At 40.3% G+C, this 14,578-nt stretch overlaps 1 protein-coding gene across 1 annotated transcript; it reads right to left on the reverse strand.

Annotated features, from left to right (window-relative positions):
* Nucleotides 1-9,585: 9,585 nt before the first annotated feature.
* On the reverse strand, nucleotides 9,586-11,010 carry LOC107619270 (large ribosomal subunit protein eL14). The gene is made up of 4 exons (XM_016321528.3): nucleotides 10,923-11,010; nucleotides 10,702-10,803; nucleotides 10,360-10,602; nucleotides 9,586-9,832 (listed from the first exon to the last, which is right to left on the reverse strand). The coding sequence occupies exons 1-4, from the start codon at nucleotides 10,923-10,925 to the stop codon at nucleotides 9,779-9,781; spliced, it is 402 nt and encodes a 133-aa protein (XP_016177014.1). The 5' UTR covers nucleotides 10,926-11,010; the 3' UTR covers nucleotides 9,586-9,778.
* Between the last annotated feature and the right edge of the window lie 3,568 nt (nucleotides 11,011-14,578).

Genomic DNA, 14,578 nt, shown 5'->3' on the forward strand with positions numbered 1-14,578 from the left:
GCAAGGGCCTTTGGGAGGTCAAACGGTACAATGGCCCTCACACTTGCCTAGCCACATCCATATCAAGTGATCACAGAAGTTTGGATCATTCTGTGATTTCGGCGTTCATTATGCCAATGGTTAGGGCTGACGCATCGGTTAGCATCAAGGTGCTCCTGAACGCCACGGCAGCGCATTTTGGTTTTAGGCCGACTTACAGGAGGGTTTGGATGGCGAAGCAGAAGGCCGTTGGCCTCATCTACGGTGACTGGGATGAGTCATACAGCGAGATACCTAGGTGGGTGTTGGGTGTCCAGCTGACGATGCCTGGTACTGTTGCGGTCCTCAGGACGAGCCCGGTTATAGTTGGAGGACAGGTCGACGACTCTCAAGCTTATTTCCACAGACTTTTCTGGACTTTCCCTCCGTGCATCGAGGCATTCCGGCATTGCAAGCCGCTAGTCAGCATTGACGGGACACATCTATATGGTAAGTATGGGGGAACGTTGCTCATTGCGATTGCACAGGACGGGAACTCCAACATTCTACCTGTCGCATTCGCACTAGTAGAGGGTGAGAATGCGGAGTCGTGGACCTTCTTTCTCTCGCACCTTCGGCAGCACGTGACCCCGCAGCCCGGTCTGCTGGTTATATCGGATAGGCACAACGGCATCAAATCTGCGCTTGAGGCCCCGGACGGAGGTTGGTTACCACCATCTGCGTACCGTGCATTCTGCATACGACACGTAGCTGCTAATTTCGCCCTTACCTTCAAGGGCAAAGACGCTAGGAGGCTTCTCGTGAATGCAGCGTACGCGAAGACTGAGGTTGAGTTTGATTACTGGTTTGATATACTGCGGTCTGAAGACCCGGCGATGTGTGATTGGGCGAACCGTATTGATTACTCCTTGTGGACGCAGCATCGCGATGAAGGGAGGAGATTCGGTCACATGACGACGAATATCTCCGAGTGTGTGAACTCAATCCTCAAGGGTGTAAGAAATCTTCCTGTAGCATCCCTGGTGAAGGCAACATATGGCAGGGTGGCCGAACTCTTTGTTCGCAAGGGGCGAGAGGCTGAGGCCCAGATGGGCACCGGACAGCAGTTCAGTCAGCATTTGGTGAAGTGTATCGAGGCCAACTTGAAGACGGCCAGGTGCTTCACTGTGACGTTGTATGACCGGGATAACTCCGAGTTCACCGTAGCGGAGACCACTCCGACTGGTACTTTCTCCTTGGGTTCTTACCGAGTATCGCTTGCCTCCCGGACATGTGACTGTGGGTACTTTCAGGCGCTTCATTTCCCGTGTCAGCACGCACTTGCATGTTGTGCCTACGCACGTGTGAGTTGGAGCTCCTATGTTCACAGCGTCTATCAGATTAGCTCGGTGTTCAATGTCTATCGGATGGGATTCACACCACCAATCCCGGAGGGCTACTGGCCACCCTACGATGGGCCCACGGTGATTCCGGACCCAAAAAGAAGGCGTGCGAGAGAGGGGAGGCCTAGATCCACAAGGATACGGACGAATATGGATGAGGCAGATCCAAACAGGCCAAAACGGTGTGGCCTTTGTCGCCAACCCGGACACACTAGACGTAGATGCCCACAGGTAGTAGGATCGTCTCAGACAGGGCGAAATTAGTTTCCATGATGTTATTGTTAGTGTTATTTACATTTAAGTTGTCTTGTTAGATGCATTGCTTGACCACGTATGTAACTTGTTGAGATTAATGCATTGAACTTTGGTATTTGTGAGTAGTAATGAATATGTTGTATTCCATTACAACTTATGCTACAGGACTCGTTGATCCTCATTTTAATAACTAAACGAAATCATTATACCTTATCATGTTTCATTTAATACATAAACAGACATAAACAGAGCACTACATAACAAGAGAACTACACCTAACTATCATACATGACTGGAATAGAGGAAAACAAATACATGAAATGTGACTCATCTAAACAGGTGCGAACCAGTACCACAGCGACGTGCTATCCGTGCCCTCTGACCTCGACGGACAAGCGGCTCCTCATCCTCTATCTCGTCATCCTCCTCCTGCGGAGTAGGCTGTACTGGTGGCGCAACACGCAACGGTGCTGCAGACGATGCTGCGATAGAATCTGATGCAGCGGTGAAGGCGGATGTAGGGGTACCTCCAAGACGAAACTGCTGACCAGCGGATGAGGATGGAGGCTCGTTCAGATCAACATCTAAGGGGGCCTGGATCCCTGAGGTCTGGCCAGCTCTGCGGGGGGTCACCTCACCCTGCATGATGGCGGTGATCTCATCTAGGAAGCGTGGACTCCCGAAGTCTCCAACAAACGAGTCTGACCCAACAAAGTCTGCCCACTGTGATCCTGATATGCGCCAAGGTGTACCACCCTGCTCAGCCTGATCATCCGCTGGCACACCAACGAAGTAATCTCCAAGCGGGCCCGCTCCAGGTCCAGGTCCAGCGTCACCAGTGTCAGCCCCGTCACCGAGCCCTGTGCCATACCACTCACCTCCATGACCGCCATCGTGTGTACTAGTACCTCCATCGTGTGTGCATCCTCCAACGTGGCCAGGCTGGTCGTCATCGTCGTCCCCATGGTCAGAACCACTCCTCGCCGTCTGATCCGGCCACCTCCACTGACGCTGGCTCCTCCGTGTCCCTACACCCATCCTCCTCTCAACCCTGCGCCTGTCAGGCACGTCATCCGGCCGATCCATGTCAGGCACACGCCCCGGACCCCGCTGTGAGGCCTCAACTGGTATAGGAACTGATCTCGGATCCCCCAGCTGAGTGTCCGGTGCCAGGAACCTCTTCCCATGCTGACTCCACCACTGAAGGAACTGATGAGACGGTCCAGGGTCGGCAACAACATCGAACCTCAATACACTGTCCTGACGAGCGTCCCAGTATGCATGCCACTTCGGCATGGAAGAGGGGAACCATCGATCACCGCCTCTCCCGTCCTTGGACATCAGAAAGTCGATGTTCAAGGCGGGACGCGGAGGGGCCTGTACCCCTCCAAACTGAGGAAGAACACGATCTATCTGATGCCACTCTATGACAGCAAAGTAGATCAGCGCGGTCACAGAGCGCCACACCGCCATGTGCCGAGGCTCCAAAACCTCCGGGTGCAACACCTGAAGTACATCGGGGCTACTGTACGGCATCCATATAAACTGCAGAACAAACCCACAATTATCAGGGCAACTGTACGAGCCAAGTGTAAAATATTTAACTAAAAGAGCATCAGTTATTAATTAGCATACTAACCTCCCTGGACTGTAACCGGTCTATCCTAAGCCTCCATGCCCGCACTCTCGGACCCTTCTTGCTACCGGAAGGGTTGTAACCTGCCCATCTGCACCATACATATGAGTTACATATACTGATATATGTGTTTACATTATGCAACAGAGTATTAACATACACGCAATTCTGTAAGTCATATTGAAAAAGAATAGGCCCAGTATAGTACCTCGACGCCAAAGGCCAGCTGAAGGCCTCATATCCTGTAGGCCTAAACTGAGGAAACCGCCAAAAGATCCAAGACTGCAGTAGCTGGAGCGGGCCCGCTAACTTCACAACATGTCTGTTTGCCACCCTGCACATGCACCGGTACAACCAGGCCAGTGCTGCCGAACCCCAGCTGTACGTACCCAGCTCCTCCAGCCTCGCTACATATGGAAGCCATCTAATGTGAATCCGGTTGCCAGACTTGTCCGCAAACAGCTGCGTGCCCAGCAACATCATGATGTACGCCCGGACATATCGGCGAACAGTCTCATCATCTGCATCCTCAGGGCACTGACCAAAGGTCTCCTGAAACCAGGTGCAGTTCACTGCATACTTCTGAACCTGACTGGGAGGAGGTATAACTCCTAGCAACTCCTGGAACCAGACCCAGGGTGGACGGCCGCCATCGATGTATATATGAAACTCTGACAGGCAGCCGCTCACGTAACGGCCATCGACTGGCAAACCCAGCTGGTATGCCACGTCCTGGAGTGTGATCGTGCACTCTCCGAACGGCATATGAAATGTGTGCGTCTCGGGACGCCATCTCTCCACGAATGCACTGACGAGCGCCTCGTCTAGCCGGAACCACCGGTCGTTCAGCCTTGCAAGATGGTATAGCCCTGCCATCTGCAAGTATGGAACGTATCTATCATCAAGACGCATGCCCTGCTGCCGCCTCATGCTCCTAATGCATCGCTCGGGCTGCGCATGAAAAGAAACGCATACTGAGATATATAACTACACAGGTTTTACAGTAAACCGGTTCACATAAACCGGTTTACAGTTAACCGGTTCACATAAACCGGTTTAAAGTAAACCGATTTACATAAACGGGTTTACATAAAACGGTTTCCATAATCCGGTTTACATTAATCATTTCGCTAAATTAAACAGCATAACATCACATGAAAGATAACTAAATGGAAAACAAACCCTAAACCACACAACTAAACCGCTAGCATATACCACAATTAACGAGAGCCATTAACAAGAAAGAAATTCAATAAACCGGCTTACTTAAACCACCTAGCATTAAACAACTACCCTAAACCACATATAAAAACCGCTTGCAAAAACCGCTAACAAAAACCGCTAACATAAACCACCAACATAAACCACTACCAAAAACCACTGACTTAAACCACTAACAAAAACCACTACCCTAAACCACCACCCTAAACCACTAACATAAACCACTAACTAATACCACTAGCTTAAACCACTATCATAAACCACCTATATAATCCCCTCACCTAAACCACCTACATAAACCACTAACATAAAGTACCGTCTAACCAGGATACAAAACCACTAAAGCACAACTAACGCTTGAATCAAAAATATTTCCGTACTAACCTCGTCGTTGATGACCCCGGCTATATGAGCGACTCCGTCCAACCGATATAACTGTGCCGGATCGTCCCCCATCAGTAGAGTAGTCCGTTCAGGTCTTCCTCGGAGAGAATCTGGGTCGTTTTCTCTGAGATTTTGTGGGGTAGGGGTGAAGGGATAATGGTTCGAATGAGGGTGATTCGAACTCCTTATATACTCGAATCACACCTAATTCGAACCAGCCTGGTTCGAATTATGAAGGAGTGCATTAGGAGTAATTCGAACCGGCCCGGTTCGAATTACATGGAATCGATTTCAAAGCATAATTCGAACCAACCTGGTTCGAATTATGTATGAGAGAAGTTCGAACCAGGGTGGTTCGAATTATGTATGGGAGGAGTTCGAACCTTATTGGTTCGAATTATTCAAATACCTACAACACTAAATCGAACCAGGATGGTTCGAATTATGAAGGAGAGAAATTCGAACCAGCTTGGTTCGAATTATATTAAAATACACTTTGGCTCATTGCTGAAACGAAATTGGATTTGGCGCATTTTGGTTACACGATTCTTGCTTTGGCTCATTATGGTTTTTTGCCCAATTTATAATGTATAAATTTCTAATTCAATTTGGCGCTTTTTTTTTTTTAAAAAATAAAAGAATAGTATCCTGATGAAAGACTTTTTTAACAGGTAAGATTTCTTAATATATATAAAATACTTCAATATAATTTTATAATTTAAAAAATAGCTTCTTGAAAATAAAAGTAACCAATAAACTCTACCACAAAAATCATAGTAATACGATCATTGAAGTTAAAGTGTGTCTAGAACGAAAAGGCAAATGAATTATTGTCTTTAGAATCAATTATGTTGAAATAGGAATTGATTTTAGTTAAAATTTAGGATTTAGTTAACATATTTCTTAAGAGTATAAATTAAAATTATTATTAATAAAAAATTATAAATATTTTGTTTTAATAAATATAAAATAATTACATTAAAAATTAAATTTTATATAATTCTTTTATAATAAAATTTTTAATTAATAACTTTAACGTCGATTCTTCATTTTAGCTAAATCCTAAAACTCAATATAGTTATTTGATTTTATATTTTTCTTTACCATATAATCTTTCGTCGTAACCAATAACCACAGTCAATTGATGTCGGTCAACGGTCAGTCGAGATGGGGCTATTGGATGTGGGCTGGCAGTCAGTCAGTCGGAACCACAAGATGTTGGCTGGGGCTACCTGATGTCATTCGGTGGTGGCCACGATTGTTGGCAATTGTTGAGGAGGGGGGGGGGTTGATCGGGCTGACAACAGTCGATTAGTGTCGGCCAGCAACAAGGGCTACCAAACGTCGACGAACAAAGGAAAAAGAGGGATAGTTTGCTAAAGAAGTATCTGATGGATTTTTTTTTTTTTTTGACTTCTTCCATCCAACGAAGCTCTCTAAAATATTTACAAAATTGTCTCAATTCACTATCTTATATTTATTCATTGTCAACAAATTCTTTATATAATTTTTTTAACAACTTGGCTTCACAAGTGTCAGCATTTTCCGTTCTCCCTCATGCAAAAGATGATAGTGTGAAGAGAGAAAAGAAAAAGCAAGTGTCAGGTTCAACCCGATACATGTATTAATTTATTGGTTAGTACCAAATTTTCAAATGAAGCTTAAATTTGCGTGGTTTAGTTTTTAATTTGTCAGACTAACAAATATAGTGAAAACAAAAAATAAAAAATAAAAACATCAACAAACAAACTTCCTTCGACAAGGAGAGATGGATAAAAATGTCAAATCTTCAAATCGTAGTAAATCAAATCTAACTTGCAACTCTTTTGGAAATCACTTCAGTTTCGAAGGTTACCTGAAACGTTGATTTGGACCTGAACGTGGGGTCCAGGTCCCTTTGAGTGGCAACGTCTGACCTCCTTGGTGTTGAGGTGCCGCCTGTTCGAGTTCCTCGTGAGGAGGTGGGGATGGTATTTGCAAGAGACTCCGATGCTTAAGTTAGTAAGGGTTATAAGTAGGTTTTTAGTAATATAGAACATGAGTTATACTTGGGGGGTGCTAGTGTACTTATAGTAGAGTTAATAACCATCTTTCTTGGAGTAGATCTATCTTTTCTGATAGATGAGCGATCCCTTTATTTTGGGAGTTTGTTGGGATCTACCTTCTAGATGAGGTAGAGATCTCGGGAGAGATTTAAGGAGGCAGTTACTTGTTTAGTCAAGTAAAACTAGACTTTTATATCTTTGTCCGACCTCTTAAAACCTCTTTAAGAGGTCGGGCCTATCGTGAAAGGCCACTTTGTTAGTGGGTCTTTCTGTTTTCTTGGACCTAATTTTTATATATTGGGGCAGGATATGAACAACTTATAAAGTTCTAATTCTAATTTTATAATGGCAGATACTCCCGATGAAGATGTCCCAAATCATCTTCCGCTGAAAATAGAAGCTTAAGACCGTTTCATTAACTTTCACTCTTTTAGGGTGGAGATCGTGTGGGTCTAAATGTGTTTGGTTAGACCATTAGTCAATTCATTCAACAAGTTCTAATTAATTATCAGAGTCCTGCGACACATTCAAGTAATTTTACATCTAAGTTCACCCAAGTCATTTAGTTTACGTTGCGAGACTTCATATTCTTCTTCGTCTTTCTCCTCCTCTTCCTGCTTCTTCTCATTCTCCTTTTTCTTCTTTTTTTTTTTTCATTATTGTCATTGTTACCACTAGGGGTGGCAAACGGGTCTAAACTCGACGGCCCGACCCACGTAACCTGCCAAAAAAGGCTGGTCGGGCTGGAAAATTGGGACCGCCAAAGAGCAAAAGCCTGCCTAACCCGCACCGCTTAAACCACGGGTTTTGGCGGGCTTTGGCAGGGCTTTTGGCAAGGGGATATTTTTGCAATTTTTTTTTTACCAAAACCTAACTTCCTCCAACCTAACTTACAAGAGTATGAAGATGAAAATTGAGTGTTTTGGATTATATTTATGTTGCTTTGGAGACAATATTTATAATTATGTTTTGGATTATGTTTATTTTGTTTTGGAGACAATATTGTTTTGGAAACAATATTTATAATTATGTTTTGGATGAAAACTTGGTTTATAATTATGTTTATTAGATATTTATAATTACAAAGACTTTAATGTTCGTGAATATAAAAAAATATAATTTTTTATGCTTTTAGAAATTATAAATTTATTAATATGGTTGTAAAATTATATATATTATTTAGTAGTTAATAGTAAAAAAAAAAAAAAGAGTTTTGGCGGGCTAGCCGCCAACCCGCAATTAGGCAGGGCGGGGTGGGACAGCTTGCCACCCCTAGTTACCACCACCATACCACCACATCCATCTCCTTATCCTCCTACTTTTTTTTATTTAAATTTCTTTGATCTCCTCCCTTTTCTTCTTCCTCTTTCATCATCTTTATCGCCACCAATATTTTGCTAACATCTTTATTGATTCTGATTCTCTTTGGTAATCGAATGAACTGAAAATATTATCAAAACGAACCATTGTATAATACCAAATGAACCGAAAATAGTCCATTATATAAATTCGAATTCAGAAACACTTGTGTCTCGAACGAACCGAAAATTAGCTCCAAATGAAACCATTGTATAATACCAAATGAACCGAAAACTGTCCATTATATAAATTCGAATTCGATGATAACAATAACGACGATATATATTCGACGAAGACAATAACGATAACGATGATAATTATGATGATGATGATGATGATGGAGAAGAAAGATGAAAAAAAAGGAGATGAAATTCCAATAGGAAGAGGAAGAAGTGTTATTAGTGACGAGTAACTAAATTAAAAAAAAAAAAGATAAGAAGACGCAACATCCAGAGTAAAGAAAAAGAAGAAGCAACAGCACAATGGGAGAAAAGCATATAACTCAAATCACTTGGATGAACTTAAAATGTAAGATTGTTTGGACGTGAAAAATTACTCTAATTATCATTGAACAAATTAGGTTGAACTAGTAATAACAAACAATTGGAAAATAAATTTTAAATAATTATTATGGTATCTAAAAATGTTTATCTAACTTAACAAAAAAATTAAAAATTATTTAATTTTTAAAATATAAAAATAAATAATTATTAAATATTTAAAATTTGTCATAAAAAATAAATTAGACAAAAATTAAATACCAAATTATAAACACCATAAAATTTACCTAAATGTTAAGGAGAAAATGTTAATGAAGCCATGGAAATGATAGAAGACGGTACTTGACAGGATACTCTATTTATGGTGATCAACAAGTCGAAACAACTCTAAAAAAGCAGAGTTGAGAGTATAACTTTTGGAAGGTGGAAAGAAGTGACACTAGAAATGGTGTAAAGAAGCAACACCCTCAGCACCACAGTTGAGTGGGAAGAACAAGAAGAATGACAACTTAACAGTGTAGATGTGGTGGCCATTGGAAGGTTCAACGGGAACAATAGAGGCCAAGAAGTATTCGCTAATATGAAAGTTGATGGTGGTGGTACTGACAAGTGGGATAGTTAGTTTGCGATAAACACACACAAAACATGTCATTTTTTATAGAAGAAGACATTATAACAAAACCTTGCTTTTCAAAGAAAAACCATATAAACCAAACCATCAAAATCAGTTCCATGTTTATCAAATTTTAATTTTAAAATAGACAATTTTAAACCAGCGACTAACATCTGACATAAAAAGGTTGGAAAAGATCAACACTGAAATATTGAAGCAACAATAGAAAGCACCTCACATGATGAATCCCTAAGATTAAAAATCTGAATAGTAAAAACTCGATGTGTCTAATTAATGATACCTTGTAACAAAAAATAAAAAGCTCACAACAATCAAAGGTGTAGTAGCTGTAAATGAAAGTAATCCATAACAAAATTTGAACATTTTTCTATAAGAAACAACGCCTAAGCTGAGGTCTTCTTCAACTTTGCAAGCTCTTGCCTAACAACAGCAGCCTTCTGCAAAATTACCCCCAAAAGAATTCAATGTTAGCATGGACAACAATCACAACAATAAGGAACACTAGCCAACATGCACATTAATTAAGATGATAGAATATAAAAATGATTTATCTTCCTAAACCATTCTCTTAAATACCTTCCTAATCTCTAATCAAAACAGAGTCCTGTTTATGTTTCAGGATATGGAATGCACTAAATATTTTCAAGCATTTGTTGAGCAATTAGGACAATAGCTAGGAAAATTTTTTAGGAGGTCATATCATAACAATTCTCCCACAATTCTTCACATTTTTTATAGATATATACACTTAATTATGTGGACACTAATCTAAACAAAGTATCCTCAGCTTCTAATGGACTTAGGAAACTAATGAACTACATTACTAGAATAAATATAACAACTTAAATATAAGTTTCATTCCTTAACAAACTTCAAACTAGTTAACAAAACACCAAAACATGGCATGTGAAAAAAATATTAAAATCATTTAAATTAAAAAAAATAGAATCATGAAATTTCAAACCTTGATTTTGACCAGCATGAGCTTGAACCTATCAAAATCATTAAGGTTAGCCCTAGTCTTCCTAACAATGAGCTTTCTTCCCCAGGAACTCTTCTCCCACTTGTTCTTGACATCAGCATCCTCCATGGCTTTAATCAGTTCCTTCTTCTTCGGCACCCTCTTTATGTCAACCTTGAGGTCCGTCAATGACAGTCTCTTGAAGTTCACTTGTGACCTAACCATGTCAGGTGCATCAACCAGAGCCTGCGTGCGCCATCAAAACGACGTTACCCAGATGCGTTTTGGGGAAACGGGCGAAATGGGGTTTGTTGAATTGCGAAAAAGGTTAGAACTTTAGCTTACTCTGTTCTGGTCGATAACGTCGACGATGACGACGAGCCTGCCGTGTTCTTTGCCGTAGTTGATGAGGGCCACCCTCCCGATCTCGATGAACCTCTTGAACGGCTGCGACAATAGTAAACAGTGTTTGTGTTAGTTAGGATTGCAATCATACACACACACAGAGAGAGAGAGAGAGAGAGAGAGAGAGAGAGAGAGAGAGAGAGAGAGAGAGAGAGATTCACCATTTTTGTGTTGGAGAGAGGCGGAGCGAGGAGGCGAGTGAGAACAGAGAAAGCTAGGGTTTTGTATTGCGCTTTGTAGTTAGTTTTATAAAGGCGCGTTTCATCGCAGTGATGGGCTTTGTCTTTGAAATAACCCTGGGATTCGTTCAGGCCTGGGCCACATTCAACAAGAGTTTTTATCCATGACTTCCAAAATAAACTATGACAAAATTGTATTAGGCTATTGGGCCCCTCTCATTTTTCTTTCCTTTTTTTTTAAAGACAAAAAAAAATAGATCCTTCGGATTTGATACTCTGGAAGTTATTCTTGACCAAAAAAAAAAAAAAATACACTGGAAGTTATTCACTTCTCTAAAGAGTGGAGCCTTACACTCTCCATAAGTGGAGCTGAACTTCTTCGACAAGCAGAGCCTCTGTACTCAACTCTTTATTTATATAAACATGTTTACACCTATTAGCTTATCACAAGTGAAAATTAACGATCATTACAAGAGAAAATACTTATACAAGAATCATGAAAGATATGTCACTTGGTGGCATGGAAGAAAACATTGTTAAACTTGAGGAGTCTCCAACACATCAAGAAGGAGCCACTAATAAAAAACTAGTTGGTCGAGTTTTCATGGAGAAGTTGTTGGGCCAGTGATTACTAGTGCAGGACCTAACCCCTTCATTTTGAACTTTAAAAGTCAGGATGAAACAAGAAAAGCGTATGATAGATGACCATGAAAAATAGAAGGCCATATATTGAGTCTTTAATGGTGGAGTCTCAATCTATCCATTAATGAGGTAAACTATAATTAGCTTTCTATTTGAGTTCAAATACATGGGCTATCTTATGATAAAATTAATACAAACAATGCTAAAAAAATAGGAGCAATGTTAAGTAGAGTGATAAGTGGTAAAATTCATTTGTTTAAGGAAATATGCTAAGATATTTTTTGAGTATCAGAGTTGAAATTAATGTTTAGTTGCTACTAAAAACTGGGTTTTAGTTCAAAAAAAATGAAAGAAGTCATTCATGGGCTAAATTCAAGTATGAGAAACTGCATGATTATTGTTACAAATGTGGGAGAATTGGGTATAATAAAAGATTTTACACTGAAGAAATAGCTATGTCTATTGTAAATCCAAATATCCCTAAATATGGACCAGAACTTACTACTCTTGGATTGAGATCGATTGATAATGAAGCAAGGAAGGCAAGCATTAAAAGGCAGAAGTATGAATAGAACAACTAGATGGATAAGCAATGAGAGGCACATAAAAGAAGTCTGCATCAGAGAATAGAGCTAAAAAGACAGCAAGAGAGAGAAGAAAAGTCAAGTCAAGTAGGAGCAAGAAGCTCTTAGACCAGTGTATCAGCAAATTCTTTAGAAAGAGGGGCAAATCAGCAAGAGCAAATAGGAGATGGACAAATAATAATTCTGGGAGATCAATATTAAAAAGAGGAGGCTGAAGTAGAAGCAATGAACGGTGATAGGTACAATGCTGTCTTGGAATCAGGTAATGGTATAGTAAATCAGGAAAAAAAAAAGGAAAAAGGGTATCCCAAAAACTCAGCAAATCAGAAAAGCAAGGTCAGAGTTGAACGAGAGAGCTGTTAGGGAACTAGAAAAGGTAATGAAACTTGGGAAGGATTGATGAATCCACATTTCATGATATATATTTGCTCTATTTAGGTGGATTTCATCAACGTTTCTTGCATTTATCCATTGAAATAGCATAGTTTCTTGAATTCTTCCTAAATTGTGCTTGAAAGTAAAAACATACTTTTTAGGCCTTTTAATTACTAAATTTTATTCACTTTAATCCCATTTGATATCTTGATGTGTTTGTTGAGTAATTTCAAACTTATAAGGCAAGTATGGATTGAAGAAGTGAGGAAGAAAAGCATACAAAGTGGAAGAATTCAAGAAATGAAGGGTTTGGAAAGCTGCCAACCCTGACCTCTATGTACTAAATTGATCATAACTTGAGCTACAGAGGTCCAAATGAGAAAGTTTCAGTGGCATTGGAAAGCTAACATCTGGAGCTTCAAAATGATATACAATTTGCTATAGTGGACATAAGATTAAGTGTGCGTACGCACAAGTCCTGGCACGTTAGCTCATTAATTGCAAATCGTTGGGGGCAAATTCTGGGCCTCCAAAACCCAGTCCAACTCATTTCTGAAGCTATTTCAAGTCAAAGTGAAGAAGGATGAAGGGGGAGCACTTAGGTTTAGGTTTTTACATGTTTTTATTTAGTTTTTCTAGAGAGAGAAGCTCCCCCTTCTCTCTAGAATTAGAGTTTTTAGTTTACTTTCTCTTTAATTTCAGCATTTAATTTTTATTTTAATGTAGTTTTATTTATGTTTCTTGCTCTCTTGTCTTGATCATTGATGTGGTGAAAAATTGCCGATTAAGAATTTATAATAAGAACAGCGTTACAAGTACAGTTCTTAACCGACGAAAATTCCGCTTATCAATTTAAAAAGGGTTGTCACAATTTAAGAATAAAGTACTGGGAGTAGAAATCCCAGGTCGTCTCCCAACGAGTTGACAAAAGAGTGCTATTTATTGGTCGGGAGTTTTTCGAGAAATTTTAGAGTTGGAGAACAGAAAAATAAATGATTATAAATAAAAGTAATGAAAATTAACAAGAGGTTTTATATATTTGAAATAAAAAGCCTTGACTGGGAGAAGATTAATTGGAAGTTCTATCCTTGTTGAATTTTCCCAAGTGTAATGGTAATAGGTTGTTGTTTCTACTTAGTTATCCCTTACCGAATAAAGGAAAGTCAAGTAACTGAACCAACCCCAATTCACAAGTCCTAATCCTCTTCTATGGAAGGATTAGCGTTAGTGACTAGAAAGCCAGCCAACAACTTCCAATTTTCAATTAACACTTGAGTATTCCAACTCAAGGGTCTCTTTTTAATCAACTCCCAAGTCAAGTTGGGAGTCTACTCCATTAACATGAATGCCATTTTCATAAACGATAAAAGGGGAAGGAAAGAAGACATGGAAATTCAAATAATAACAGAAAATTAATTAAAGGTAAAAATAGTTCTTTGCTTTAATAAATTCCAAAATCAAAGATATCCATATGTAAATCTGAACAGGGTTAATGGGTGATTAAAAGAGTAAGGGAATAAGGAAACAAACTAGAATGATAGAAACTTAAATGGAGGCAGTAACTCTTCTCAATATCCAAATCAAAAGCATAAAACTCTAAAAACTTTGAAAGTGAAGAACCCTAAAGGAAGTAGTATTCTTTCTCTAAGATTCAAAACTAAAACTAAAAACTATGCGAATGAGAATGTGTGTTGAGTCTCTGCTTGTCCCCTGGCTCTAGTCTGTGTTTCTGGGTCGAAAACTGGGTCCAAACTCAGCCCAAAATTGCCCCTAGCGTCTTCTGTATTTTCTGCACATGGCGCATGTCACGCGTACGCGTCGATAGTCTTCTTCGCGTGTCACGCGTACGCGTTAGGTACGCTCACGCGTCACTGTGCAATCTCGCTTATCACGCGTATGCGTCAGGTGCGCGCACGCGTCGCTATGAAAATCTCCAAATCACGCGCACGCGTGAGCCATGCGTGCGCATCGATCCTCGCGGGTTATCTCCTTTATTTCTTGTGCTCCTTCCATTTTTGCAAGCTTCCTCTCCATCCT

Source organism: Arachis ipaensis, chromosome B9, assembly GCF_059453495.1.
Source record: "Arachis ipaensis isolate K30076 ecotype BB chromosome B9, ASM5945349v1, whole genome shotgun sequence".
Taxonomy (NCBI): domain Eukaryota; kingdom Viridiplantae; phylum Streptophyta; class Magnoliopsida; order Fabales; family Fabaceae; genus Arachis; species Arachis ipaensis.